Source organism: Triticum urartu, chromosome 2A, assembly GCF_056163025.1.
Source record: "Triticum urartu cultivar PI428250 chromosome 2A, HENAU_Tu73, whole genome shotgun sequence".
Classification (NCBI taxonomy): Eukaryota; Viridiplantae; Streptophyta; class Magnoliopsida; order Poales; family Poaceae; genus Triticum; species Triticum urartu.
The window spans coordinates 31,567,737-31,593,214 of record NC_141874.1 but is presented as its reverse complement, the minus strand read 5'-3'; the positions used below and the strand labels follow the sequence as shown (position 1 = coordinate 31,593,214).

Below are 25,478 nucleotides of genomic sequence, written 5' to 3'. Positions count from 1 at the left end.
GTTATTAAAATTACCTCTACTTTTCTCGGTTATTGCTTTGATTTATGTAACATGATCGGTGCATCTGTCACAAAAAGGAAGGAAACATCACCGGTGCATCACTAGAAATTTAGCGTAAGTTAGTTGGGTCGATAATTGGATGTAGAATCTCACCATCAAGATTCAAATCCTCATGACTAGCAGTGCACAACCGGCTAGTTCCCACATCAAATCACGACATGAGCTGCGCCTTAAACATTATATTCGATGATATGGACTATTTTGCATTCGTTCTCGTAATTAACTCCCTAATGTCAACGGCTATGTTTTAGCATGCTAGATGGGTGGTTCTTGGCAGATGAGAAGAGATGAATGGCCAATCTTTGTATAGGCCTTGCTAGATGAGTGGCTCCAGTAGCATTACACTAATTGTATCACAACATTAGTAATTATAATATACTGAGGCTTTTTAGCATGCTTTATTTTTGTGGTTCTTACTCACTTTCATGTATACATGTTCCCATGTTCTATTCAATAAGCAATACAACTATAGCACCAACTACCACCATATGTACCCAAAAAAACTACCACCATTTGGTTACTTAATATAGATTCTTCGTGATACATCTATAAATACTTGATGCCTTCTCCCTTCTTGCTTCATATCACAATCAAAATATATACGTCTAAAACGCCGACGAAGTAGCATTGTGCTCACCATATGAAGTTTTTGGGCATTGTAAAAAAAATCATGTTTGTTTCCAGATTTTTTTTATTTGTGTTGGAATGAACATGTGAGATATTGGGAACTCGATATCTGGTAAGACCGAGCAGATCAGTTGAAACTAAATGTGGACGGGGGCTTTCCACTACTCTTCATACTCAGACGAGGGTTTCTCATTCGAGAGGCACATGAGCAGTGAACCTAGAGAACTTGGAGATGGAACAGAAGCTCGCCATGTATGGCATTTCCAGCTTAGTGTGATTGGAATTAAAGAGCACACATGGGCTCTTTTTCAATACTTGTTCACCTCATGCTCCTTAAACAATGAAGCTCATAAGAGTACACAACAACAAACAGAAGGAAGCCATTGCTTGAAACTAGTGATGCAAGAGTACCCTCTAATCCTCTTTATTAGCTCAATCGAAGCACCAACAAAAACAAATTAAACATGACATATTACCAATTTGTTAACGCAAGGGAGTAGGTTACTTGTTTGAACAAAAGAGTGTTTGTTCGAACAAAAGAGGGTGACCAATTTGCGCTTCTACTTGCAACATGATGATAGATTACCCATCATTAGACAAGACCTCCGAGTAGCCTAGGTACCAAGGTGGCCCAAACATGATTATTTACATTCTCCCCTTATTGGCACAAAGGTAAACTAGAGCAAGAATACTAGACATTAGTTTTGCAAAGAAAGTTAACCCATCAAGCAGTAGTTCCACATAAACAAATTAAACGTCACAATTCACCAAGCTAACAACTCCATAAAATGTATAGCTATATATCCACCTATAAACTTTTACATGGCCGAAAAGATATAAAGCGGCAAACCCTAATACTCAACTAGTTACTCGGAAGTTTCCCGAAGGCTCTCCAGATTCAACACCAGATAGGAAAGAGAACACCTTGCTCCTCTCTACCAAGGCATGACATTACATGCACGCTGTACCAACGGAAAAACCTCCACAGTCCATCCATGTTCCACCAGAAGTGATGGCAATGCTTAAGAAGAACCAACGTCAACGTCAGTGCACTTCGCCGCATGTTGACATCTGCAGGGATTCGACGCCATCCGCACCCAGTTCTCTGAGATCAAGCGGAAAATGTTAGGAAACTGAAAAGAAATCTACATCATGTGATGCATCAGTCTGACCATCTGCTTACCTCCTGAGATTATTAACTTCTCAACCCGTGCAGTGATATGCTTCACATATGTGCAGTTCTTCCATTCATTCAAGTGCACCTTGATGGTGATCGGATCATGTCAAGGTATTTTTCATCACATGTCTGAAGGACTTTCTGTACGACGTAGTTGCCAAACTGATTCTTCATCGGTGTCTGCATAACAAATGGGTAAAGTCAGAATGAAGTGCACTCAAATCACTAAAGAATTGGTGCGCATCATGAAAAAAATTGCACAACTAATAATAGAACATAGTAACAAATTAGAACCGAGGTTTGTCTGATACCCAATGACCTAGAAATCAAGCACATACTAAACCAACAAGGCTTTTGTAGACACTATCAACTCATGTATTGCCTAGTCACACAAAAAGAACCAGACACATGTTGGGGCTTCAAGAAATGACCCCACCAATTAGAAAGTTAGCGGTGAATATACTCAGATATTTGTAGCAGTGAAGATACTCTGCAGCCTATGAGTAATAGGTCAGGTGAACCCTGTATTTTAGGTTTGTATGGAGAATATGTTTGCATATGACCAAAATAATGTAAATGTACATCTGATCCTGGGAACACATGCAGACATGTTGTGGGCGATTGATTTTGCACGGGTCAGTGTTGATGATTACTAACCAAATTTGGCAAACTGAAAGTATCACCTCCCATGTATCGTGTTGTTCAGAGGGGGTTGCTGCGAATCTGTTGACTACAAGGTAGTTTTGGTATTCATGCAAGGGACAAGTGCTTAATGCCACGTATCGCTGTGTATCGCCAAAGGATATGGTTTTCAAGATCAGAATGGTTTGATTAGAAAATAGGCAATGATGCACAATATCTTAGTTAAGTAGGACAAACCTGAAATGTTTGACCACAATAAAAAAAGTCCCTCATAAGGACATCACGTTCTTCAGGAGTTCCATAGGCCAAACATTTTTCAATGACATTAGATGCATATTTCTGCTGGCTCAAGATCACCACTTGCCCTTTCAGCTTCTGAATAATGGACGACCGCTCCTCTGGCTTCCCATATTGCAAGAATGCTGAAGAAACTTAAAAGTTCACCGATTTTAGGTGCTTCTTCAAGTTTTGTGAGGGTTTGTGTCTTGCTCAGGAAGACTAAACGGCGTGGCTTTTTGAAGATGGAATAAGGTTCTCCCCGCCAAGCCTCCGTTCCCGTGGTGCATCTAGCATCACCGAAGGGCGTGCGGAGGTGTCTCTCCGGCGGATCTCGCGAGATTTGTTCGGTGGTTGTCTTTGGTGGATCTTCTCGGATCCGGTCTTTGTTCATGTGTCTTCTGGTTGGATCCTTCTGGTCTAATCTTCTCTTCATTCGCGTCGGTTGTTATTCTGGTGCGTTGGCTGGTTCCCACTCCAAAACCGCGACATGAGATGCGCCTTAAACATTATATTCCATGATGCAAATAGTTTTTCTTTTTTTCTCGTAATTAACTCCCCGATGTCAACGGTTATGTTTTAGCATGCTAGACGAGTGGTTCTTAGCAGGTGAGAAGAGATGAATGGCCAATCTTTGTATAGGCCTTGCTAGATAAGTGCTTCCATGTGCATTGCAGTAATTGAGTCAGATATCTAGTGAATATAATATACTAAGGCTTTTTCACATGCTTAATTTTCATGGTTCTTACTCATTTTCATGTATTTTGTACAAGTTCCCATGTTCTCATCAATAATCAATACAGCTATAGCGCCAACAACCACCATATGGTTACTTAATATTGATTGTCTGCGAAACATCTATAAATACTTGATGTCTTCTCCCTTCTTGCTTCATATCACAATCAAAATATACACGTCAGATGAAGTAGAACTGTGCTCGCCATATGAATTTTTGGGCATTGTAATTTTTTTCCGTATTTCATATTTGTGTATGTGTGTTTCCAGATATTTATTTGTGTTGGAATGAGCATGCGAGGTATTGGGAATTCGATATACGGCAAGACAGAGCATAACTGTGGACCAACTACTCTATGCACAAAAAGAGAATTTGGTGGTATACTAGACAAGACCGATCCACGGTCACTTGAAACTCTTCATACTAGGGCGGATATTGGTTTCCCGTTGGAGAGGCCCATATGTAGTGCATGACGCAAACTTGGAGCTCAAGCGGAAGCAAGCAATGTAGGGCTTTTCCAAGTTAGTTTGCTAATAATTTAAATGCACAGTTCAAATTTTTTCAATACTTTCCGCTTCCTTCTACTGAAACGATGAAGCTCACAAGAGTACAAAGCAACAAACATAAGGAACCCAAGAAAAATATGGCTTCAAACTAGTGATGCAAATTGGTAGCCCATAGAGTTCCCTCTAAACCATGTTTAGTTCAATCAAATAAACTAGTTTTTCACAATCGGGTCACTTTTAGAAAACCAGCTCATTTGTTTGAACAAAAGTGGAGTTGAGAATATTAGGGTCGCCAAATTGTGCCTCTACTTGGAACATGGTGATACATTACCTATCATTAGTAGTATCCTAGTGCCACCAAGGTGGCCCAAATATTAATATTTGCATCCCCCCCCCCCCCCCCCCTGTTGGCACAAAGGAAACTAGAGCTAAAAGACATATACATTGGTTTTGTAGAGAAAATTTAATCCCATCAAGAAGCATCTCCAACGCAAACAAATTAACATCACAATTCACCAGTGAACAACTCCATAACATGTACAACTATATATCCACTTGTAAACTTGTACATGGCTCAGAAAATATGCAACCGCAAAAACCTAATACTCAACTAGTTACTCAGAAGTTTCCCGACAACTCTCTAGATTCTATACAAGATAGGACAAGAGAACACCTTGTTCCTCTCTACCAAGGTATGCCATAACATGCATGTTGTACTTATGGCAGTGCTTACGAAGAGTTAGCATCGATGTTAGCGTTGCTTGTTGACATCGGCAGGACTTCGACACCATCCAAATCCCCGGATTGGATGATGGCGTCATCCTCCCTCTCGAGGGCATCGTTTTTGGAGATGGCTATGTTGTGTGGGTTTGTGGGTTGTGGGAGGTTTGTATTGCAGCTGCCACTTCCTTGTCTTTCGGCACATGCCCGGCGAGGATCAATACTACTCTTTTTCTATTTGTTTTTATTTTCCAACGCATGGGCACAAGTTGTTCTTGTTTGACTTTGCAGGTGTGATAATTTGTGTGTGTGTATTGGTGTTGGATCTATGTATCTAAATAATGCAAAGGCTGGGTGTGTACTCATTGTGTTTGTATCCCATTGATGCTTCATTATGAGTTAATAAAGAACTTCTTTTATCATGAAAAAGTCTATCACTTGATCATCTATATATGCCAACGTTTCCAAAATGCAACATTTCATTTCAAATTTATTCAAATTACCTCTACTTTTCTCGGTTATTGTTTTGATTTATGTAACATAACCAGTGCAACTGGTACCAAAAAGGAAGAAAACATCATGTGTGCATAAATAGAAATTTAGAGTAAGATAGTTGGTTGATAATTCGTTGTAGAATCTCACCATCAAGATTCAAATCCTCACGACTAGAATTTTATAAGTTCTCTTACATGTTGAACGGAAGGATGAAAACCGTGCACAACCGGCTGGTTTCCACTCCAAAACCACGACATGAGCCACGCCTTAAATATTATATCCCATGATGCCAACTATTTTTCATGTGTTCTTGTAATTAACTCCCGGATGTCAACGGCTATGTTTTAGCATGCTGGGTGAGTGGTTCTTGGAAGATGAGAAGAGACGAATGGCCAACCTTTCTATAGGTCCTTGCTAGATGAGTGGTTACCGGTAGCATTACACTAGTGTCACAACTCTAGTAATGATAATATACTAAGGCTTTTTAACATGCTTTATTTTTGTGGTTCTTACTCACTTTCATGTATATGTACATGTTCCCATCAATAAGCAATACAAGTACATCACCAACTACCACCATATGGTTACCTAATGCCGATTCTTCGCGAAACATCTACAAATACTTGATGCATTCTCACTTCTTGTTGCGTATCAAATCAAAATATAGACATCTAAAATGCCGACGAAGTAGCACTATGCTCGCCAACTGAAGCTTTTGGGCAATGTAAAATGTTTCCATATTTGTGTACGTGTGTTTCTAGATATTTATTTGTGTTGAATGAGCATGTGAGGTATTGGGAATTCGATATTCGTCCGGACCGAGCATAACTGTGGACCACCTACTACATGAACAAAAAGGGAATTTGGTGGTAAACTAGACGAGACCGATCCACGGTCACTTGAAACTCTTAATAGTAGGGCAGATGTTGGTTTCCCGTTTGAGAGGCCCCTAAGCAGTGCGAGCAGAGATGATGTGGCTCACTGTGAGAGCAGAGAAATAGCAATTAAGGATTGCTAGTGGGGGTTGTCTATATAACATACTATATACGTAGTAGATATGTTGTTGGACAGGCCCAACCTTGACCATGCAGTTGCCGCGTACTTTCAGTGATGCACACGTACAAACTAGCTACGACCAATTACTTTCCGGCTAATCGAGCGTAACACGGGGGGAAGACATACACAACTAGCACCTTGATTGGTTCAACATTGGCCGCGAACCTGGCTTCAGCTAGCGAATCCTGTCTCGGTGAGAACACGCGCTATAGACACAACATAGAAACTTATGCAACTGAAAACATCTCTAATAGATGATGTAGATACCCCGCAAAAAAAATAGATGATGTAGATGTATAAATGACCGTTTTTTACATCACGAAAGCCCCAAAGCAGTGTACCAACAAATGATGTGGATGTAAAAACATTATTTCAAGTTTGCTCAAGATGTAAATACTACATCACTTGGTGATGCAAATTTGCATCACCTATGGCCGCCTGAGCAAAAATGTCCAGCGCTGCACGAACGCCCAACTGCCAAGCAGAAACATCCTGCGCCGCAACCGCTCCTTCACCCACCTCCCACCGCCGGCGATTTTTAACACAGGTAATCTGCCACCGCCGCTCCTTCATCCACCCCTGACCCACCACGACCCCATTGCCTAGCCCCACCGCCAACGGCACCGCCGGAGGCCTCGCCGACGTGCCGATTTAGATCCCCCGCCGAGCGTCGTTTTTTCGGCCAATTCGGCTGTTGGGCGGAGCACGGGCACCCATGATGGCTCCCACAGCTCGTGGTTGCTGTATGGAGTAGCACTATTGGTTGCTGAATCCAGCAGGGGTTGTCGCGCGACCACCGCGACCGAGCCGAGCGGCCATTGCTTCGGTCGGCGTCACCGCCGTTGCGTCATCGGCATTAGCCTCAGCCACCAACCGCAAGTCGTCAAGGAGATGTAGAAGACCTAGTTGCCCAGCCACACCGGCGGCGCGACCACCATGAACGTTCCGACCAGTAGTTGGCCGGTTTCTTTCTCCTCGCACATAACATGTTCTACAAAAATCCCCCAAGAGAAAATTATAGTTAAACTTGTCAGTTTTTTTTCGTTCACGTAGATGTAATTTGATGGAGATTTCCATATTGTAGATGAGCTCGTGCGACTCCTCTATTTGGGACGATTCCTCATGGGATGAGGAATTCGACTTGGTCGAGGAAGAGGTCATTCCTTTGGTCGTAGCGATGCATAAGAATAAGAAGCCAAAGCACGGCGGTTTCGTGTGTTGGCCCTGAGTACATACAGAGAGAATGGGTAGAGGGGGACGAATGATTGATGCTCAACTATTTTGATACTCCACCAGTTTTCCAGAGAGGTACTTTCATCGTCGTTTCAGGATGTTCAAGGATTTTTTTTGTTCACATTTGCAATTTTGTAAAGCAACATGACCGAGCCTTCGAGCAGGGAAGGGATTACGCCGGTTTGCTTGGACATAGCACTGAGCAGAAGGTCACTGTTGCATTGTGCATGATGGCCTATGATGTTCCGACATATTACATTGATGACAATTTGTCTGGCATAGAGCACTTCTATTTTTTATGTCAAACAATTTGCAAAGAGTGTGGTAGACATGTTGGGTCTAGAGTACTTGAGGGCACCCAATGCTCAGGAATGTGTTCGGATGAGTAGAAGGGGTTCCAATCAGACGCTTCATGGAGGTGTACCATGACATCAGAGAGGCTGATATGTGCAATGATCTTCAAAAGGATGTCATGGAGGAGTGGTGGAAATGGCATGGGGAACAAGCCTCCTGGTTTCATATCTATGTTTGTTATATTGTGCAAGAACTATGTTGTATTTGTGTTCCATTTCATGATGTGGATTTGATGAAATATGTAATAATTTGATGTTGTGGATGGATGAAATTGTTGCTAAGTTTGTTTATGGATTAGTTTGGGATGTTTTTGGTTTGAATATGTCCGGCTGTTGGTCGTTGTAGTGCGGATGTTGGTTGTTGTTGCACTTATGTTGTGCGGCTGGCCTATTTTTACATCATATGTTGGAGCAGCTGCCATGCACGTGCGCTATTTTACATCATTTGTTGGAGTTAGACCTTTTTGGTGATGTAAAAACACTTTTCGTTGATGTATTTTACTCACACCGCGATTTTTTGATGTAAAATACATCATCTATTGGAGATACTATGAGACAAATGAACGATGGCAGGGCCATGTTGATCCCGTGTTTGTATTCTTTAAATCTGAGTTGTTGACGACGTAGGGATACACTAGCAAAAGAGCCCATGCATTGCAACGGACGAGAAAAAAATACCACATGCCCCTAACCCAATAATCATGACTCAAGACCCCAATAGGTCCATGTGCAGTCCATCTATGTTGCCGCTTTCCTCCTTCCCACCCTCGCCGGCAGTGGCCTCAGTGCTCACACAATCACAACGTATTTCAATGCGGCCAATCTCTCTCTCTCTCTCTCTCTCTCTCTCTCTCTCTCTTCGCATAAGATGAGAAATTTGCTTTCTTTTCCCTTGTGAGGTTTTGTTGTTGCCTATCATCCTTCCCACCCTCACCGGCGGTGGCCTCCGTGATCACACAATTGCAACACATTTGAATGTGGTCAATCCTAAGGTGTCTCTCTCTCCGCATAAGATGATAAATCTGTTTTGTTTTCCCCTTCAAGGTTCTTCCAAGGCGTGCATGCGTGGTTATAGATGGTTTCTTTCTTCTCCAATGTGGTTTTGCTGAGGTGTTGATTTCCAATCCGGATCTACACTGGTACGAAACAAAGACGGACTGATGTTGCAGGTTTTACCGCCGTCTTTTAAGTCGGAGGCCGGTGCTACTACTGCGGGTTATGTCGAAATCACACTTGTTGCTTGATGACGTGGTGAAAATTAGAGCTGGAAGTCACCGTAGGGATCTATGGTGAACACAAGTGTTCTTAAGAAGATGGTGTGAACGGGGTTGGGCGGCGGATCAATGTCGAGTTGTCCTGTCCCATACACGAAGGTAGGGACCGAAAGTGAAGCTCTGACCAGGCACGATGGAAGATTGATCTGAAGTCGGTCTTCGGTCGATGCAACCCCTGACTGGTGCACCAACTGAGAGTGCAGAATCTTGTCAGTGCCCTCGATAGGGAGGAGAGCATAGCCGGAAGTATCAGAGGGGAGTTTGCACAAGGGTTTACCCAGGTTCGGGCCCTCATGGTTGAGGTAATATCCTACTCATGTTTTGTATTACATTGATGTTGGGAACACCTCGTGCAAGGGGGTTACCAGATTGTAGTTGATGGATATGCTACCGAGGTCTAAGTAATGGAACAGATGCCAGAACTAGGGTTTACAAAGATCCTAACCGACCTCGTAACGAGGGTCGTTTGGCTTGCACGCCAAGATGATGCTTCATCTGCAGGCCGGGCCCCTGGACCAATTGCTAGGATAAGGTTGTAGCTAGACCACCCGAGACCTTAGCCCGGCCCAACAGTGGGCTTCCTAACCGATGGGCCACCTCGGGTATACTGTACCGTCATCCCACGACTAGAATTTTGTAATTTCTCCTATATTTAGAGAAGGATGAAAACAGTGCACAACCGGTTGATTCCCACTCTAAAAACATGACCTAAGCCGCACCTTCAACATTATAGTCCTTTATGTGAACTCTTTTCCATTTGTTCTTAACTTCTTGATGTCAATGGCGATACGCCAGCATGCTAGATGAGTGGTTCTTGGTAGATGAATTGCCAATCTTTGTAGAGGTCCGTACTAAATGAGTGGTTCCTCCTAGCATTACACTAATACTAACCCAACCGCCTTTTTGACATGCTTTCTTTTTGTGGTTCTTAGCCGCCGAGTACATTTTGACGATGCACACGTACAAGCTAGCTACGGCGGACTACTACAATAAAATCGAGCTCACATGCATCCTTCACTACAATAAAATCCGAAAATATATTTTAAAAATTCCAAAAAATCTGAATTTTTCTCCAACAAACATTGGTGAGTTTTTCACATGCGTGCAAAATTTCAGAATAAAATGACATTCATGCAAGTCTTGGCAAAAAAAAAATTGATGCTTCAGAAACATTTTTTTGAAGCGTGATTTAGACCTCCACAATGTCATTCCATCACGAAAATTGGCACACATGTGAAACACATATCAATGTTTGTTGCCAAAAAATGATTTTTGGATTGTTTTATTTTTAAAAAAAATTATTGTAGCAAAAGGTGCATATGAGCTCAAGCGTATATGCTATGTCCTATAATATAGCAGCTCATTCCTCACTAGCCTACTACAAGTCCTAGTCGTTAACTGTTCCGTATATGATCCGTACACTTGCCGCAAACAAATGTATATGATCCGTACACATGCCCATTTCGTTGTTAATTCTAACATTGGTGCACGATGCCATGTTCCCATCAATAAGTAATACAACTATAGCACCAACTACCACCGTTACTTAATATCGATTATGCATGAATTATCTATAAGGACATCTCCAGCGCTGACCTGCAATTTCTCCCGCATGCGTCCGCGGACAGGGATGCGGGAGCCGGCCATGCAACGCTATCCGCGTATATTTTGAACCGCATCCCAACAGATCGAACTAAATTCATGCAAACCCGGCGGAATTCATCAAAATTTAGATAGAAAATAGCGCTAATCATTCATACATAGCATGCAAATAGTCTAGTACAACAGTAGTTTAAATTTAACGTGATTAACCAGATGTTCAACAGGTTTTTTATGAATGGATCATGTCGTCCCACATACTGCCCCTTCAGCTTCATTCAACAATGTACGTACATAAATGGTCGTCACTCTATCATGTGATACATCATGGCAGTGCGTACGGGCTACACATGAATTATTCAATCAACAAGTTGACCAAGAAGAAGCAAAACTTATGATGTCCTCCGCTGCCACGCGCAACGGCCACCTTGCCTCCATCCAAGCAATCACGTCACAAAACTTGGCGATGGTAGTCTGGATGGCATATCATCTATATGATAACGACTTCACATTGCGTTGTTGGATGTTGTGCATGTCGTAGGGCGCAGTGTTCGCACGTGAAAGAATCATGCACGCGCTGCCAAAAGAGCCCTCTTCTGCTCCTGCCTACGAAATCCGCGGATACGGCCAACCACGCATTGCACAACAACTCGTCATCCATGATCGAGTACCCCGCCATCCTTCTTACTCTAAAAAAATGACATGGCATTCGAAAATAAGCTAAAATGCATTTGCAAGCACGTCGTCGACATGGGGGGCAGAGTGTTCCTGGTACAGACGGGTCCTGGGTGGACAACACTGTAGTAAAAGGCGAGCGGGCGCGTCAATGCTATTTGCGGAGGTCCGGCAATGCCTGTGTGGCGACTGGAGAGGTACAACGGCGACGACCGGAAGGGGGAATTTAGTGGGCCAAGGGTGTTAGAGTCTGTCCGGAATCCCACAAGCCCCCCCCCCCCCCCCCCCAACTTTGCTTCTTGGGGGAAAAAGGGCATCCGGACCGGTCGACGGACCGATACAGGACCGCGATGGATGGCAAAATACGTCTCCAGACGTATGCGGGCGGTTTGAGTGTCAGCATTGGAGATGCCTTAAGTACCTTATATGCCTTCTCCCTTCTCGTGCTTCATATTAATCACAGTAAAAATATAGGCCTCTAATTATGAAGGAAATGCCGACGAAGTAGCACTGTGCTTGCCATACGAGGCAATGCACAATGTTCCAATATTTGTGCACATGTGTTTTCAAATTTTTATTTTTGTTGGAATGAGAGTGTGAGGTATTGGGAATTCGATAGCAAGCCGGATGAAATTTATCCGTGGGCTGCATTTAGCAAACTTCAAGCTGAAGCGGACACTGGTCTTCAGATCTGTATGCAGGTAGCAGCAATGTGGTCCATTTCCGGCTTAGTTTGCTGAGAATTTAAAGAGCATGGCTCTTTTTCAATACTTATGTTTCCTTGTACTGAAACGATGAAGCATAAAGCAACAAACACAAAGAACCCAAGACAAATATGGCTATGCAAATTGGTAACCCATAGACTACCCTCCTCTTTAGTTCAATAAACTAATTTTTCAGAATCCACATCACTTTTAGAAACCCGGTTCATTGTGTTGGAATGAGCATGTGAGGTATTGGGAATTTGATATCCAGCTGGATGGAGCTTTGTTGTGGTTTTAGGGAAACTTCCAGATTCTATACGAGACAGGAAACAAAACACCTTGCTCCTCTCAACCAAGGTACGTATGACATTACACATTACACGCATGCAGTACCGAAGTAAGAAACCTCCACAACCGATCCTTGCTCCACCAGAATCAATGAAATGCTCAAGAAGAATTAGCATCGATGTCAGTGCACTTTGCCGCCTCTTTACATCGGCAAGACTGCTATGCCATCCGCACCCGGTTCTCTTAGATCAAGCGGAAAATGTTAAGAATCTAGAAAGAAATCCACATCTGCAATACATAAGTTTGACCGTCTGCTTACCTCCTGTATATTAACTTCTCAGCCTGTGCAACAATATGCTTTCTGTAGGATCAATGTTACACTTTTTCTATTTTCTTTATTTTTGCATCGCTTGGGCATAGCTTGGTCTTCTATGACTTTGCTTTTTGCCGATGTGATCCTCAGTGTGTTTGCATGCGCGTGCACGTGCCTCCTAGTCATGCAAACGTCGGATGTGTACTGATTGTGTTTATATCCCCTTGATGTTTCATTATGAGTTAATAAAGAATATCTTTTATTGGAAAAAAGTCTCAGTTTGTGATATACGACGTTTTTGTTCCAACTTTTCCAAAGCTCAACATTCCATTTCTAGTTTATTCAAAGTACCTCTATTTTTCTTGTTCATTGTTCTGATATATGTAACATGAGCGATGCATCCATAAAAAACCATGTGCATCACTAGGAATTTAGCATAAGTTAGTTGAGTCGATAATTGGATGTAGAATCTCACCATCAAGATTCAAATTCTCATGACTAGAATTTTGTAATTTCTACTACATGTTATAGAGAATGATGAAAACAGTGCACAACCGGCCGGTTCCCACTTCAAAACCACGACATGAGCCGCTCCTTCAACATTATATTTCCTTGATGTGAACCCTTTTTCATTTGTCCTTGTAACTAACTCCCTGATGTCAATGGCGATGTTTCAGCATGCTAGATGAGTGGTTCTTGGCAGATGACAAGGAATGAATGGCCAATCTTTGTATAGGTCCTCGCTAGATGAGTGGTTCCTGGCAGATGACAAAGAATGAATGGCCAATCATTGTATAGGTCCTTGCTAGATGAGTGGTTCCCGGTATCATTACACTAGTGTCACAACTCTAGTAATGATAATATAATAAGGCCTTTTAACATGGAATGTAACCTTCTGCTCGCGAGCTCAAATGAGCTCGCAATGAACAGTAACCTCGAAAAACATTTCGAAAATTTCAAAAAATCTGAAATTTTTTGTGACAAACACCAACAAATGTTTGAAGAGCTTGCAAAATTTCATCATGAAAATCATATTTGTGGAAGTCGTGGCAAAAAAGAACAGTTAGCTTTTGAAAGTAGCAATTTTAATCAATTTTCTTTTGCCACGCCTCCCAGGAATGTGATTCCATGACGACTCTTTGCAAGCACTCTAGTTTGTCACCAAAAAAAAATCAGGTTTTTGAAAGAAAAAATTTACTGTTCACCCAAGCTTATTTGAGCTCGAGCTGGGAAAGTCCGCGTCCTTTTAACATGCCTTATTTTTGTGGTTCTTACTCACTTTCACGTATATGTACACGTTCCCATGTTCCCATCAATAAGCAATACATAGCACCAACTACCACCATATGGTGTCCGGTTACTTAATAGAGATTCCCCACGAAACATGTATAAATACTTGATGCCTTCTCCCTTGCTTCATATCACAGTCAAAATATAGACATCTAAAAGGCTGAGGAAGTAGCACTGTGCTCGCCATTTTAAGTTTTGGGGCAATGCGGAATGTTTCCATCCTTGTGTACGTGTTTTCAGATTTATTTATTTTTGCGTTAAAATGAGCATGTGAGATATTGGGAATTCAGTATCCAGCTGGACAAAGCTTCGTTGTGAATCACCTACTATATGCACAACAAGATAGTTTGATGGTGCGATGGACGATACCGGTCCATGATGGGTTGAAACTGAATGTGGACAGGGCCTTTCACTTCATACTATGGCAAATGTGGGTTTCTCGGTCAAGACCCCTGAGCAGTGCATCTAGCTAACTTGGAGCTGAAGCAGAAACTACTCCAATGTTGGCCCTTTTCAATACTTGTTGAAACAATGAAGCTTACAAGAGTTAAAAAGCTAAACACAAGCAAATATTGCTTGAAACTAGTGATGCACATTGGTAATCAATTCACATCAATTTTAGAAAACCAGTTCATTTGCTTGAACAAAAGAGGGTTTGTTTGAGAATGTTAGGCGCACCATTAGAGAAGAACTCCGAGCTACTGGTAGCCTTAGGTACCACAAGGTAAACTAGAACTATAATACAAAGACATTGGTTTTGCAAAGAAAGTTAACCCCATCAAGTAGCAGCAACAACGGAAACAAATTAAACAGTCACAATTCACCAAGCTAACAACTCCATAACATGTACAGCTATATATCCACCTGTAAACTTTTACATGGCCGAAAAGATATACAGCGGCAAACCCTAATACTCAACTAGTTACTCGGAAGTTTCCCGAAGACTCTCCAGATTCTATACAAGACAGGAAAGGGAACACCTTGCTCCTCTTTACCAAGGCATGACATTACATGCACGCTGTACCAACAGAAAAACCTCCACAGCCCATCCATGTCGCCACCAGAAGTGATGGCAAATGCTTTAAGAAGAATCAGCGTCAGCGTCAGCGCACTTCGCCGCCTGTTGACATCGGCAGGGCTTCGACGCCAGGCGCACCCGGTTCTCTGAGATCAAGCGGAAAATATTAGGAATCTGAAAAGAAATCCACATCTTGCGATACATCAGTTTGACCGTCTGTTTACCTCCTGTGATAATTAACTTCTCAACCCGTGCAACGATATGCTTCCCATATGTGTAGTTCTTCAGCTCGTTCAAGTGCACCTTGATGCTTGACAGGATCATCTCAAGGTGTTTGTCATCACAGGTCTGAAGGACTTTCTGTACGACGTAGTTGCCAAACTGATCCTTCATCAGTGTCTGCATAACAAATGGGCAAAGTCAGAATGAAGTGCACTCAAATCACTAAAGAATTGGTGTGCATCACGAAAAAAATTGCACAGCTAATAATAGAACACAGTAACAAGTTATAACCAAGGTTTGTCTGATAACCAAGACCCAGAAGGCACACACTAAACCTGCAAGGGTTTTGCAGCCATACAAAAAGAACAACACATTTTAGGGCTTAGAGAAATGACCGCACCAATCGAAAAGTTGGCAGCTAAGATACTCAGATATTTGTAGCAGTGAAGATACTCTGGTCTATCAGTAATAGGCTAGGTTTGTATGGAAAATATGTTGCATATAACAAAAAAAAGTACATATGATCTTAGGAACACATGCTGTGGGTGATTGGTTTTGCACAGGCAGTGTGATGACTAATAACCAAATCTGGCAAACTGAACTCAGTATCACCTCTCAAACAGTGTGCCGTTCAGAGGGGGTTCCTGTAAACCAGTTGACTACCAGGCAGTTTGGGTACTCATGCAAGGGAGACGTGCTAAGTGCCACGTATCCCTGTGTATTTCCAAAGGAAATGTAGTTTTCAAGATCAGAATAGTTTGATTAGAAAACATGCAGTGATGCACAGTGGGACAAACCTGAAATGTTTGACCACAAGAAAATATCTCCCTTATAAGGACATCACGCTCTTCAGGAGTTCCGTAGGTCAAACACTTTTCAATGACATTAGATGCATATTTCTGCTGGCTCAAGATAACCACTTGCCCTGTGAGCTTCTGAATAATGGACGACCGCTCCTCTGGCTTCCCATGTTGCAAGACATGCTGAAGAGTAAAGGTTCATCAATAAGTAATAAAATGGACTGAACAAATACAAATGTATCAAATGACATGGGAACTTTTACATGCTTCAATTCTCAAATGGTTTATTACTGAACAGATAACATGGCCAGACAATTAGATAAGGACTGCATATTGCTAACATAACTTGCTTTGGAGCACCAGCATTGGAAAATTAGAATGACTATGAAAACCCCTTTAAAGGTAAACTATGTTTATTTTTAATTGATACTTCAAAATCCTCATGGACAGATATTATCAAATTAGATAATATGGTATATACAGAAGTATTAAGTTTGATATTACTAGATTCATCATGGACTATTACTTCTGCAATGCATAACTACGTTTATGTGAGACAACATGTTCTATATGGTCAAAGTGCAGTCATGTCCCAAAAGACTTGCATTTTCAGTCAGAAGTACATCGTTAGATTTGTCATAGTTAAAAAGGCACACCTAGGCTCTAGGCCACAGTAAAACGCCTTGCGCTTAATGTGCGCAGAATTGCGCTCAGGCGTTTGCTTTGTCAGAAAAGCACAACGCGGTGGCAAAACATAAAATTAAAGCCTAGCTCTTTTTTTAGCTTCTGAGATTTATATAATAAAATGTACGCATGTAATGTACAAGACTTTGTTTAAAATAGACTAACATTTTAATATTCAAAAACATGCAGAAACTAGGTTGTTAACTGATCAAGTCATGTTCAAGTCTTGCTAAAAAAATGTGTATTATTTATCCAAGTATTCCTAAAACAAGTTGGTCTTTTAATTGAAAAGGAAATCCCTGCAGATAAGTGCAAAATTATTTGTTATTGGATCAAATAGATTTTACACACTTCAATATGAAAGAGACCTGCAACTGCAGCTAGTAAGGAAATGTATCCTATTGTCAGTTCACATGATAAATGCAACACAACCTTTCTAGTTAGGATGTCACTCAGAAGTCAGAATTCAATAGAAACAAATTATTTTGTCAGCAAAATATGCAGATTATTTGGCTGGACCAGTGGCTTAGGGCTGTACAATGTATATCATACAAGTCAACGCAGAAATACAAAACTATTCCAGTATATACAATACATATACAGAGTGTACTGACATACCTGAACAACGTAGTTCCCATATTTATCTTCAGTCAAAGAAAAAGCATGCTGCACAATTTCATTCATCACAGCACTTTGAGTCGCCGGTTTACGGCAATGCTCCAAAACTCTCTGCAAATACATATTACAATCTTCTTTGTTCAAAAGGGATTTATCTAACACTTTAAAAAGAAAAATAATGTGCAATTTTTGTACCTGAATAACTCTACAGCCATATTGGTGAGTGCAAAGCTTACAAATTTGTGATAGTATAGGCTCTATAACAAATGGAATGCGATCTTCAGGAACACACTCAATGCACTTCTGGATTACATGGTTGCCATTCTGATCACCGATACAATCCAGAACAGAATCCATGAGCTCATAAACTATAGCAATCTTTGTGTCCATATCAACTACCTCAATAACCTGTCAATACAGAATATTAGAATTTTATAATTTAAAGCATGCTAGAGATATTATAAAACTCCATTGCAAATGTGCCATGTCAATCAAAACCCCAATGGATAGAACTACCATTCAATGCAACAACTCTTAGAAGTGAAGAACAGGTGCTCCAAAATGAGTAGAAAGGGAGCGTGCTGACATCTATACAAACAAATAATGATTTACTACTCAATGTTACAGGGTAAGATAAACACCAGTCAATAAATTTACTACATCAAAAGGAGTAAAACTCGACAATGCAGCACTATCTCTGAACCTAACCTTTGTTTAGTATGGGTATGACAAATCAATGAGTTGGTCATCACAATGTTAAATGCCATTGGAAGACAAGAAATCAGGTCATCACATAACAACAAATGGATGGCCTCGTGAATAACCAAGACATACTTGAATGGCTGTCAAGTTACTACTAGCAGGCTCAAAAGTCAAGTAAACTGAAGATTGACCTTTTGGAGGTCTAAGTATGGCTGTGCTGTCAAGTTACTACTAGCAGCAACACGGAAGTACCAGAATTTGCTGGATTATCTCATGTACAAACAGCTGGAGCATCCGAAACAAGGTCAGGGCACAAACTAAATCAAAAGATAAATGCATTTTTGTGAAATATGCAGTACCACATAATTTTGTCACAAAAAATGGCTAAATAACTCACAAACTGTTTTCTAACTACCCATTCCTACACTGAATTTTGATTACTCAAAAATCATAAAAATTCTTTAATACTGATTTTTTATGGTTGCATTTTTAGTTAGGACATTTACAGAAAAGCAGAAGGAACAAATTTTGCATGAAACTCTTAACAGAAACAAATCATTAACATTAAACTGACCTTTTGAACAACTCTACAACCATACATCTGACCGCTTAGAGCCTTAATGTGGCCATTGAGTTTATCTGCTAACTGTTTCAGCTGGCTCTCCGTAGCAAACTCAAAGAACTGTGAACAGTGTATCACAAACATCAGTATAGCCCAAAAAACAAATAATCATCAAATTACCAGGACATGTTGATGTACCTTCTGGATCACATAATTACCAAACACATCAGTTGTTAGAGCAATAACATTGGCCAGTATCTCTGGAAAGATCTTTTCCCTATCCTCAGCAGATGCTTCTTCTAGTTTCTGTTGAATAAACCGACTGCCATGTTGATCCACACTGCATTAAGATGAAAATGAGATGACTTCTATAGAAATATATTGAACTAAAAAGCCGACTGCGGAATAAAAGAATAATATACCTGACATTCATGACATGGCCAACTGCATCAAGTAGCTCCAGGGTCTCATCACTGTTTCTATCAATAGAATCTATGCAGTGTTCTACAGCATTATCTTGATTGCTCTGTAGGCCCATATTCCTACCAGCTGGCCTTCTATTAACAGAGAAGAGCCGTGATTGCTGGTCACCATGACATGGGATGCTCCCCAAATTAGGATGAAACTGAGACCCTAATCTCTGCGCCCTTGAAGAGGGGAAACAAGGCTCATCATGATAGAGCCTGTTACCACTATAAGAGAGACCAGATTTTGGTACATAACTACTTTCATTCTGCAGACACTGCCGGGCAAACTGATCCTCAAGGTATGCCCTACGATTCCTAACCAAATCCAAGTCTGTAATGGTGTTGTTTCTACTGCTCAAGGGGTTTATCATATTTGTTGTAGCTGCATCACGGAGATAATTGGCCTCCCCACGCAAATTGCCTGACTGCATCAAAGTTAGCCTTTCAGCAAAAGACAGTTGATCAACATTATCCATGTGATGGTGATTCATCCTTGGGACATTGGGGGCATCAATTGAACCGTTCTGCCTACGTAAACAATTTCGACGTGTCGGGCGAAAATCCATGTGCTTGGACCTAGGTGAGTGAAAAGCATTACCAGCTGAAGGAAGCCGGCTATCATCAGCCATATTAGAGTTGAAATATCTGCGATGCATAAGCATTTCATCCAGCAGCTCTTTCTCATGACTTCTTTCATCAAATGATGCCCTATTAGACAGCCTCAATCCAGAGAAAGTATCTGAAAGATCAGAATCTGAGAGATAAGTAGAATCAAAGTCCCTTCTGCCAAAAGTGTTGATCTTTCCCATGTCTGGCATGAAGTGATTCTGATGGCCATAAAATTCAGCATCATGTTCTGCCAATGTTGAACCCATATCAAATGTGGAGTGGTTTGGTGTTGCGCCAACACCGCGAACTATGCTTGCTCTAAATGGCTGCCCATCAAACCCTCTGGTACCATTAAGCTGGGAGCCTCCGACACCTTTAGATAGTAATGCAGAGTTACCATAATGGTCCTGAAACAAAGAACACAAAACTTTATTAAATGATGTACCAATTATGAACATGAACAGCAAAACTACATACATCTGAAATTGGTGTCTTTATATGAGATTCATTTAGTAAATCAGGATAGATGCAAGCTTTTGCTGATGATATTTGCACACACCAGTTACACAATCACATAAGAATAAATACCAAAAGTTAAACCACCAAAAAAGGAAGTTATGAGGACGCAAGCGCAATGAGCTCACAACATATTCCATGACAGAGTACCACAAGTCCATAGCCTAAACTTGTGTAGCTGCATTGGTTAGCATGGGTGATTTAGTACAAAACAAGGGCCAATTCAAATATAGATGTAACAGGGAAGAAGTGATAGGTAGAGTTGTGCCTTTGATTTGCAGAGCATGAACCAACTGCAAACCCTACCATATTTCTCTTTTCTTCACCCAAACCAGCTACCTTCCTCTCAATCCCTCTCCTTTTCCAGAGAGAAAAGAGAAATAAATTATCAAAAACGTAAATGAAAAAGGGCGACATATTTGTACACTTAATAACTGACCAAAAATCCAAAACCTTGCTTGCCACATATAAGCTTGATGATATTTACCACTCAATACAGCACACAGAACGCACTAAGCCATACTGAAACAAAGCAGTCAACGCAGGCAGCAGGTTATTAATACCTATGCTAAACACCTCATGCTATATTAGGATAATAAAGCCAAATGGCCTTACAACATTGAAACGAAAAATAATCATCAGACTGAACAAGAGAAACAGGGCATCTACCAAAAGCAGATGCCACGTTTCCCCATGATCCAACTCATCTCGGTGAACAGACACATAAATCGCAACTCAAGCGATTGCCAAGCAGATAACTAACAATGGTTACAACTACAAGCTAGGCAAAATTTTGACAAAAGATGTTCCAGCTGAATGCTTGCAGTACTCGAATATACTACTCCCTCCGTCATCCACCAAATCTACAATAGGTTCCATTGTGATGACATTGAGCAGAAACAGGACTGCACAACCAAGAAGACATGTGGACAATCAAATCAATCAGTAAAACCATAGATCACACATGGATCAAGATGACGATGCTTCCAGCCAGTCATCACCACCAAACACTTCACCAACAGGAACCAAAACACTGGTCCTTGCCTACATCTGAAACATTAGAACCGATACAGGACAGAAACAATAGAAAGAATCAGGCTTTCGCCAACTTTATCACACATAGAGACCTGAACCATCCAATTTCAACCCCCGTAGGCGCACAAAGCAGGGCATAATGTCCTCAATCGGAAACAATCTATGCCGTAACCCTCGCTCGGCAGCATCTGCTCAATTAGACTACCAATCAATAGCAACCTTCAAAAAGATAACAAATTTACAGGCAGCCACCCTCGCGCGAGCAAGAAAGGAACTAGCGGCGCACATATCGAAACGAAATCCGACGGGAACCCCCTGCTAGAGCACACGGATAGATGTTAGATCCAATCTACAGCACGCACGGCACGGGCACGGCACGACGCCATTAACCAGCAACGGAAAAGCACGGAACAGGACAGGATTGAAGCATACAGGACCAATCAAGAAACAGCGCCGCCGGCCTTCTTTTTACCTGGTCGATTACCCCGCGGCGCCTGCTGACCTCGTCGAGCCTGGCGCCGAGCCCGCCGGCGCCGGAGAAGAACGAACCCCCGCCGCCGCCGCCGCCCATCCCGCCTCCTCGTCCGCCAAGAACCCCCTCCGCCCCCAGCAGCGCGCCGTCCATGGTCGGCGGGGCGCTGCCGCTGCGCAGCGGGTCCCATCCCCACCCCGCGTCCTCCTCCCCGCCGTGCCCGAACGCGCGCCCGGCGCCGCCGAACGCGCCGCCGCCCATCCCGCCGTCGCCGAACGGGCCTCCCCCCATCCCGCCACCGTCCCCGAACGGCGCCATCCCGGAAAGCCCGCCCCGCGTGCGACCGACAGACGCGCACCGAAATGGCCTTGCGGTGGCGGCGGCGGCGGCGGCGAGGTCGCTAGGGTTAGGGGTTTAAGCGGGGGCGCGGGACGAGGGAGGGAACGGAAAATTTTGGGGAGCGGCGGTGGGGTGGGGGTGGGGGTGGGGTGGCAGGGCAGGGAATGGGGCCCTGACCCTGGGGTGGCGTATATATAGGCGCGGGCGGGCGCAGGTCAAAGGGGCTGCGCGGATGGATAGCGACGGCGAGCCGGGGACGGGGACGGGGACGGGACAAAACGGCGCGGCCGTTACTGGCGCGTGCTGGGCCGGTGGGCGCGGGTCGCCGGAGCCGCGCCGGGGCCGCGGGCGCCGGCCCCGGTTGTCAGTGGACGAGTAGACTAGAGATGGATAGACATGTGGTGGTCACGCAAGGATATGGAGCGCGGCGCGGTTCAGTTTTCTTTTTTTAATATATAAAATAAAATAACACGGTGCGTACGCAAGCGCATTTCAACGCGCATTGCCGGAAATCTTGAAATAAATTCAGAATAAATGTGAGTATCAAAAATTGGATCCTGATGGGATGAGGATAACACTGTCCATCTAACCATCCAAAAGGAAATGGGGAGATCGGTCGCGTGTGCGTGGACCGGGTTCGGGTGGCCCTCGGCTTGGGTGGTCACCGTCGAAGCTGCCATGCGTGCGTTTGTGTTTTCCAAAGACCTGCCCGTTGAGATCTTGTTTGTCCCAATAAGAAATCAGTCAACAAGTGCCCTTCAATGAGATGGATATCAGTCAAGTCAAAACATATGCCTTTCAAGGATATCCATGTCGCTAGTCTTTCTTAATAACAAAGGAAACGATATGTTGTATTCGTGCTCTTTGATGTCGAGGTTGGGTAACGAAGAATGCCGTTTTGTTTTAAATATGGCGGCGCCCTCACGTCAGGGCTTTGTTGACGGTGGTGTTCCGTTAGCGTCTGGTCCGGTTCAGACGTCAGTTTGTCACCCCTCACGTACCCCTTGGAGGGACGGATTTCACGTGCATGTGCCATGCAGCGTATACGTCACTTACGCACCGAATGTTACGTTGCGTCTGCATGTCCCATGCACGTATACGTCTCACGCGCATCGCGACGCCTTGGGAGTGCCTTGTGTGTGTCTCGAAGCGGGTAAGGGGACGGTTACGCCTAAAAAGGCATGCCTTCTTAATTATTGATGCGCGTATTGGGAATCAGATGACAACAACTACGAGTTTAGTAGTTTTGTCGGGTTCTTCTGATCCAGTGGCTATGGATTGGTAACCGATATTGGTGGGTTTATCTATCGTGGCTTTCAAATGAGGACGGAATTAGGGGGCAAGAACTTCGTGTCATGCAAATATTGGTTATGGTGCCTATCATAATGGTTGACTTGGGTCGAGCCGGTGCTAGGATCTAGGAGGGTTCATGTGATGGCTGTTCCGATAGGGCTCTGATGGTGACCACTGAAGTTGCCATTCGTTCACTTGTGTGTTTAAAAAACCTAGATAGAAATTAGTCAACAAATACCTTTCAAGGAGATCCATGTCTTTCATCTTTCTTAACAAAGAAAATGGTATGTTGTGTTTGTCTTGTTTGATGTCGAGGTCAGGGTTATCTTCGCTAGAGGCTTGCAGGAATCCGTTTGTTTTAAATATGCCGGTGCCCTCATCTTAGGCTTGTCGGCGGTGGTGTTCCGTTAGCTGCTGGTCCAGTCTAGGCGTCCGTTTATCTCCCCTCGCGTACTCCTTGGAGCGACGGATTTCACGTGCATGATCCATGCAGCGTATACGTTACTCACGCACCAAACGTTACATTGTGTCTGCATATCCCATGCACGTATACGTTGCGCACGTAAGTGGGGACAATTACGCCTTCTTTAATTATTGATGAAATCAGATGACGACAACTGCAAAATTAGTACTTTTGTCCAGTTCTTCCTCCCAAACGGTTATGGATTGGTAACTGGCGGTAGTTGGGTTACCTACCATAGCTTTTGCAGGAGAACAAAATTAGGGGACAAGAACATTGTGTGATGCGAATATTGGTCATGGTGCATACCGTGATGGTTGACTTGGATGGAACTGATGATATGATCTAGGAGGGTTCTTGTGATGGCTGATCCGATTGAACTCCGATGGTGACCACTGAAGTTGTCATTTGTTTGCTTGTGTGTTTCAAAGACCTGGATAGAAATCAGTCAACAAGTACCTTTCAAGGAGATCCATGTCTTTCCTATTTCTTAACAGAGAAAATGGTATGTTGTATTTGTGTTGTTTGATGTCAAGGTGACGGTTATCTTCGACAAAGGCTCACGGGAATCCATTTTGTTAAATATGTCCGTGCCCTCATGTTAGGCTTGTCAGCGGTGATGTTCCGTTAGCTTCTGGTCCAATCTAGACGTCCGTTTTATCTCCCCTCACGTACTCCCTGGAGCGACGGATTTCACGTGCATGATCCATGCATCGTATACATCACCGCGCACCGAACGTTACATTGCATCTGTATGTCCCATGCACGTATATGTCGCGCGCGTAAGTGGGGACAGTTAGGCCTAAAAAGGGACGCCTTCTTTTATTATTGATGCATGCCTGCGGAATCAGATGACGACAACTACAAAATGAGTACTTTTGTCAGGTTCTTCCTCCCGGACGGTTGTGGATTGGTAACTGGCGGTGGCTGGGTTACCTATCATAGCTTCCGCAGGAGAACAAAATTAGGGCACAAGAACATTGTGTGGTGTGAATATTGGTTATGGTGCATACCATAATGGTTGAGTTAGGTGGAGACGGTGTCAAGATCTAGGAGGGTTTGTGTGATAGTGGGTGGCATGGCATGGGTTGCTAGTACAAAAAACGTTGGCCATCATCACAAATCGTATGATGGTGGTGGTGTACTGGGGAGTGTGTGTGTGTGTCACAAATGCACTATTTCGGAAATGGAAAGGATGGGGTTTGCTTTTGTTTCCAAAGGCCTGGCTGCTGAGACCTTCTTGGCCTTGGATAAGAAAAACACAACAAGTAACTTCTAAGAGAAGATCCCAAAGATTGCAATTGAGTGTATCTTGTCACTAGCGTAGAAATGCTTATCAGCAATCTACGTCAGTGACGCGCCTTCAAAGAGACGCGCCAATGGTATTTGCCCAAAATACTGGTGATGTGCCAGAACGAGCACACATCATCAATAGTAGATTGCTAGTGGCGCGGCGAGAAGTATAGATGCCACCAATTCATGGACCCAGTAGCCTAACCCTAGTGTAATTTATCAGTGGCACAATACCTTAAGACACACTACTAATGTGACAGCTACTAGTGGTGTGTGCGTGGGCCGTGTGGCCCTAGGTTCCGATGGTAATTGTTGAAGTTGTCATTCATTCGTTTATGTATTCAAAGCCCTGGTTGGGGTGGTG

The 25,478-nt window shown here is 43.0% G+C and overlaps 1 protein-coding gene across 1 annotated transcript; it reads right to left on the bottom strand.

Annotated features, from left to right (window-relative positions):
- Nucleotides 1-14,775: 14,775 nt before the first annotated feature.
- Nucleotides 14,776-22,227, bottom strand: LOC125535260 (pumilio homolog 3). Its single transcript, XM_048698313.2, has 9 exons — nt 21,730-22,227; nt 19,053-20,113; nt 18,829-18,970; nt 18,643-18,750; nt 17,562-17,774; nt 17,367-17,477; nt 16,062-16,247; nt 15,267-15,441; nt 14,776-15,188 (listed from the first exon to the last, which is right to left on the bottom strand). The coding sequence occupies exons 1-9, from the start codon at nt 22,045-22,047 to the stop codon at nt 15,106-15,108; spliced, it is 2,397 nt and encodes a 798-aa protein (XP_048554270.2). The 5' UTR covers nt 22,048-22,227; the 3' UTR covers nt 14,776-15,105.
- Nucleotides 22,228-25,478: the final 3,251 nt, after the last annotated feature.